At 47.0% G+C, this 5,918-nt stretch overlaps 2 protein-coding genes across 2 annotated transcripts in view; one reads left to right on the top strand and one right to left on the bottom strand.

The window, feature by feature from the left end:
• Nucleotides 1–5,918, bottom strand: part of T265_04011 (hypothetical protein) — a gene marked incomplete at both ends in the record, with an annotated part of 18,047 nt that overhangs the window by 5,174 nt on the left and 6,955 nt on the right. The window contains one exon of the mRNA XM_009168629.1: nucleotides 15–146. Within this exon, the coding sequence (XP_009166893.1) occupies nucleotides 15–100 (86 nt within the window). The remainder of the gene's footprint in view (nucleotides 1–14; nucleotides 147–5,918) is intronic.
• Nucleotides 4,646–5,918, top strand: part of T265_04012 (hypothetical protein) — a gene marked incomplete at both ends in the record, with an annotated part of 7,084 nt that continues 5,811 nt past the window's right edge. The window contains 2 exons of the mRNA XM_009168630.1: nucleotides 4,646–4,756; nucleotides 4,920–5,179. Of these exons, the coding sequence (XP_009166894.1) occupies nucleotides 4,646–4,756; nucleotides 4,920–5,179 (371 nt within the window). The remainder of the gene's footprint in view (nucleotides 4,757–4,919; nucleotides 5,180–5,918) is intronic.

The following is a 5,918-nucleotide window of genomic DNA, read 5'->3' as shown; positions in this document are numbered from 1 at the left end:
AAGCTAGTGGTCACCATGGCCGTCGCAGTAGGAACCGCACTCTTAGGCTCCAGATCGCACTTGTTTCCCACCAATAAGCGCAGCACCTTGGAATCTGCATAGCACTTGATTTCCTCCAGCCAGCTATGAACGCTATTGAAGGAGCTCTGAACAAATAAAAAGACATCGCAGTGAAAGAGTACAAAGATATCAGAACGCATTAAATTGACACAATCTTCAGACACTGGTGGATGAACGTCAAGGTACTAACGGTCTAACGACAGTCGAAACTAAAACGACAAATGTTCTATGGCAAAAAAGACAATACACTATCCAGTGTTTCGGCATGGTCGGTTTTAGACAATCAAGAAGCGGAGTCCACCCGGAACCATCAACTCTGAAATGTAGTCCAAAACCATAGTGAGTTTCGTTGGGACACGTTTCCCTCCTAGGGGTACCTTTGTGACCTCTTACGCGCCACGGACAAACTCATTATTTCACAAGCAGTATGTAGGATAGATAAATCCACAAACCAGAATAAGCAACCAAAGGACCCTAAGTTAAAGCCTCTAACCAGCCTGCATGTGTTGGCGTGTACGGAACATATTCAAGGGAGTCGAACACTGAACGGACGAACTAGCCAAGATCGGAAACTGGAACGGCCAATTCCAGTCAAATCGGGCCTGTGAGACGTTGATAAGCACGAGCACAGTACTCCTTAATGTCATTACGACGCAACGCTGGATTACTTCGCACTGATATCACCTCAACTGATGACGAAACGTTTGCAACCAGATTGCTAGGCCCAGCAAACAGGACACCAGCCGACTCATCTGACCTTGCCTCCTTTATACTGTGAATTTATCCGCCTGGAAAAGTTCCCATGTAAGATCTAACTATCCTATTCGAAAGACTTTCACCCTCTAATCACTCCTATTTTGTCCAGTCTGGAGTCAATGTCCACCGTGCACATCCTACGCATATTAGAAGACAACAGCCTCCTGGACGATCATTCGTACGAAACCGATGCCACTGCTCCACTAGCGCTAATATCACACTCAAGTTCACCTATCCTGGACCCGCCCAGCGAGACCAAATGCGTACCTCTGGATAACCCGAGCACACCACAATCACCTGACATGCTAAAGGGATGGACTACATTCTGATCTGACGAACAAAACCATCACATCACGTTCTCTCAAATGGCGGTATCCTTAGTCGATATCGTCAAAGTGGGCGCTCTAAGAGGATCTCTTTTTCACCCCGCATTGCTCTTCCTGTTTAACAACGGTCCCCCTCTGTTTCTGGTTACTAGACTGATTACCCATCCGAATAAATCTTCCCTTCTGAAAAAATCCAAACTGGTGCTCAAATGTGAATGTGATTCCAAGACCAGACTCCAGAAAGATTCGTTGTTTACCCTAGCTTAAGTATCCCCCAGCCAAATTCTACTGTACGGATCGCAGATATTTGAAGCGGTGCATCCCCTACATATTTTTCATTCCCAAAAAAACGACGAGAAGTTACAATCGTTCAACTAATGTTAGGACAAGCCCTCGGCTGAACTCCTGCCTTCCGTCCCACTCCCACCATCGTTCAGCCGTCCGACCCGTCTAAGCTCCACACCCATTTCAGGCTTCAGTCCTCCACTTTGAAACAGAACCATTTTCCTCACCACTTTCTCCCAGGAAAGCCCGTCTTTGATGCTCTTTTAAACTTGACCTTTGCACTTTGACGTTGCACTTGACTTTTGTCTTTGGAGCGCGCAAAGCTAGGATTGACGTTTATCTATCGAAACCTACATGATCCATGGCTGTGCTTTATTCGCACGTTAGGTTTATTTCGCCACTCCATGTTTTGAAGCGACTAGGAGAGTTCTGTGACCACTGATCCTTCTCAGTACGCAGTCTGCGTGGGATTTCCATACCTGGAAAGACCACTTGTGATCCATTAATCCTCCAAAACAAGCGATTAGACCAAACATCCATTTCAACATCGATCCACACACTAAACTGTTCGAAGTCCGGCCAGTCTACTCTAAGTGCTCTTAGATCAAAAAGCAGGATAACTATTACCCGATATGCCCGACGAACGTCCATAAACAAAGCCACTGCTCCCTCCCAACGTCAGTTCAATGATCCCTCGCATCTTATATCAAACACCATATGACAGCTGCTCAACGTTGAACACGCAGGTGCCACTCATTTGTTCGAACACACAAACGGGTCATTCAATTCATTCACTCATTCATTTATTCATTCATACACTTCTAATCTGCTGCCATATGGTAAAACATTACTCAATGTGCTGCTCCTAAAGGAGGTGTGGCACATTAAAAGCGGTATCAAACGACCAAGGAACAACATAAGACGGGAACCGTCAGCTGTATGTCAATCACCTTCAGAGTGACCCACAACATGATTGTGCCAGATCGTGTGAGTTTGTGTTACTGAAGCATGTCGCTTCGGTATTGCTGGTCTGTGAGCATTAAGGGATGTCTCTTCTGTGCATAGCTCTCTTACTCTACTTAAAATTTCTGAAATTGAACTGCATCGATTCCGGTCACTTTATTTCCGACTCAATTATCCACTTACCAAAAGGTCTGGTGATGGACTCTCGAATATCTTTGACTTCGGTCAGTAAGTACATGGAAGCCTCTGAACAGAAAGCCTTAGCAGGATTCGGCCGTCCACCGAGTTTTCTGGCGCTACAAAGCTAAAGAACTCTTTCGATTTTGCATCTCCACATAAAGTTTAGCATGCAGCTCGGGTCCACATCAGGTACACTGCCTTCCCTTGACTGCACGACACTACCCAAAGTATGCTAATCCACGGAATCTGTGAACGACACCCAAGGGGAATATTTCATTAGGATGTTCAAGACCGGAAAAAGGAGGACCCAAAACATAAATTCAACATGAAGACGCCCCCCCCCCCTAACCGTAAGCCATTCCAACGAACAGGAACTTCGGAATAACACTTGAAAAAATCGCTCTGCTGCAGCATCATTTCGGTGCCTAGCTGCCACGCCAACGGAGGAATGCTGGATAGGGCCAGGTTGCCCAAGCCAAGACAAGAGCAGTCAGGATGTTGAGGTTGGGTTCGATCCACGGACCAACCGGCCAGTAAGTTTGCGCCTTAGCCACTAAGCGATTTCGAGAATGACACCCAAGGTATTCTCGTGTTCTTGATATCCAGCCAACAGCATAACAGCTACATTATACTAGCTGCCCGCAGTGGTGCAACCAGCTGTAATATTTGAAAAATCACCTGGATTTCCTACGGCGTCGACCGCGTATTTACATTAAGGGTGACGTAAGCCCAATTGCTGGAATACCACTTTATATTCGAGTTTCGGAAACGCAACAAACGTCTATGATAACGCATCAAAAAACCGTAGAACAGCTGGTTAATATCTAGCTTCGTCCAGACTTCGAACACCACAGACTGAAATAAAAACGGAGGAAAATGGTTTGCTTGTTGGATGAGAAGTGACAGATGTGGGCAGTGATGTACGATCGTATCTTCCTGACATGCGAAGGAAGCACGAGGAGCTGAGATACTGCCAGGTTGCTCAAGCCTAGACTAACTGACACTACGGAGGAAGGTCGGCTCAGGCTAACAAATATGGGAGAAATTAGCGGTCGTGTTCGCGGTTACCTACCCGGCTATAAGTAGCGAATAAGGCGAACCGCCTGAAGTCAGCACGAGACGGTCAATATGACAAGAAGGCACTTTTGTTTCTGCATACTGCATTCACTTTAGTCTTGTCTGAAGAGTCCCTCTCCCGTTCGCGTGCAACTGTCATGATAAGTCCACAACAAACTAGATTCCAAGCACAAGATTCCAGTTTCGCCCTAATTGAAGTGTATCAACAGTGAATACCCTTGGCCGTGTCGGGATGTGAACCTCGGACAGACGAGTTACCAAAAGTCCACCAATCCCGTCACTCACCTAACCGTAGCTCTGTATCTAAGCTTCTGCCCAGCAAAATAAACCAAGAGGAACCATTATTAGGTTCAAGGGGTGTTTCACGCTGCAGCACTTAACGTGTATAGTGTCAAACTGGGCGGAAGGCAGCTATTGATTAGACCTTGTTTTCTATTCCGGTCGATGTAGACAGTTTGCGGAAACACACAAGCGACCCAAGTTCGGTCATCCATCTCCAACCTCTTGGGGCGAACCTAATTCATCCCGACGCCGTAAACGGTTTGTTTGTTGTCAGCATACCCCCGACAGAAGGTAGCTTAGGTTGACGAAGACAGCTCCTATCGATGTCCGCCACGGTTACTTCGGTTCGCAAGATGTACAAATGTGACTCCGGCAGGTCATATGAATTTTCACGTTGGTCTGAGAAAGCCCATATTGGTAGTCGATCCAGGGTTGATGCTCACCGCACAGATAATGGGGGGTGGGTTTTTCATATATATGCTGACAATCACTTACTTCGAGCCATCACAAGCTTTCAACACAAGGGTTCACACCGTGTAAATCGAAAGCTATCAACTGCAAGCCAGCCGCGGACTCCCTTGGACCATGCAAAAATAAGCTATAAGTGGAGAGCTTTATAACAAGACGGTCCTTAATTTAACGGCACGTTTGACTTTGATCACGGCATCGTGCGGGCAGGCGTATCTATTGGCTTCTCCTCTTAGATACATCAGTTGATGCGAAGGCATTTAGTCCGTCACGAGGAGACTCGAACTGCTGTGACGGTTTGCGCACTCAGCGACCCAGAACTATGCTGGGGTGGTCTCTGCGACTGTCTCTCATACCTGGTTGGTCAATGGGTAGAATTCCGGTAAACACAGACTTCTGGTCCTCCAGATTGGGAGTTGTAACATGTGACGACTCGTCCCGTTGGAATGGTACTGTTTTTGCGGATGGATACCTGTTAGCAGTCGCCTCCATGCGGTTCGGTTGGCAACATCTGTGATATAGCTAGAGGAAGTGACGTCCATCGCACCCTGTTTACTGTGCCTGTTTACAACTGTAGCTCTGAGCCTGCCAAAGAGTTTCAATGACCTTCTGGGTGCTCTTTTACAACGGGTCAAAGGCTCAGATATAGTCGTTGTTGCTAGTGACATTAACGCTCGAGTGGGCGGACTAAGCTCTTCGTTTATAAGGGCTTTATGGGCATACTTCCGTGGACGTATCTACGGCGAACTCGCACCTAAGTTACCCAATTCAAGTGGTGTCAGGTAAGGGTGTTCTGTCGATCTTCCTCTTTAATGCGGTCTTTGATATGGCGTTTGAGTCATCTTCACCTATTTGACACTGGGGGATTCGAAATACGCCAGGAGCGTTTACTCACGGACATTCAGCCCAAACGATAGTGCTCCCGTTGGATAAAACCCTCTAGAAATGCGAACTATTTCTAGTAACCTAAATATTCTGGTGGACAGTTCAACATCACCTCGGCAACTGTAAAGTGCAGTCTTGCTGCAAGATTGGTGGGTGGACAGATCGATTTTACAGGTAGGTTCATAGAATTGGGCAGCTGCATAAGTCCCGGAGGTCTGGTGGAATATGAAATCACTTAGCGAGTTGGGAAAGACCGGGTTGCGTTTGCCAGTTCAGCTTGACGATGAAGAGTAGGGTACAATGTTGCGATCCGACCTTTCGTATTTTATGGATAAGAGATGTGTTCACCGAGTGCGGAAGATCTCTGTGGAGTGTTTGACCACTAGTGCCTACCGTTTACCTCATAGCGCACTCTACGCGTATCCTTATATCGGATGGAGATGACGGAGAGGCATTCAGTCCAATATGACGACGCATGGAAGCCCTTACCAGTCAATTCAGTCACGCTAGTACCTGTCACTTACTGGTTGTGGACTGCAGGACAAGTCAGCCTAGCACGTCAGACTATTGAGTCGCCGGCTCCGGGCAGGGTCTCCAAAGAAAACCCTACATTTTCCCACTGCCCCGTGGGTCAGA

This window comes from Opisthorchis viverrini, assembly GCF_000715545.1.
Source record: "Opisthorchis viverrini unplaced genomic scaffold opera_v5_62, whole genome shotgun sequence".
Taxonomy (NCBI): Eukaryota; Metazoa; Platyhelminthes; class Trematoda; order Opisthorchiida; family Opisthorchiidae; genus Opisthorchis; species Opisthorchis viverrini.
The sequence above is the reverse complement of the archived record's forward strand: the minus strand, read 5'-3'. Positions and strand labels throughout refer to the sequence as shown.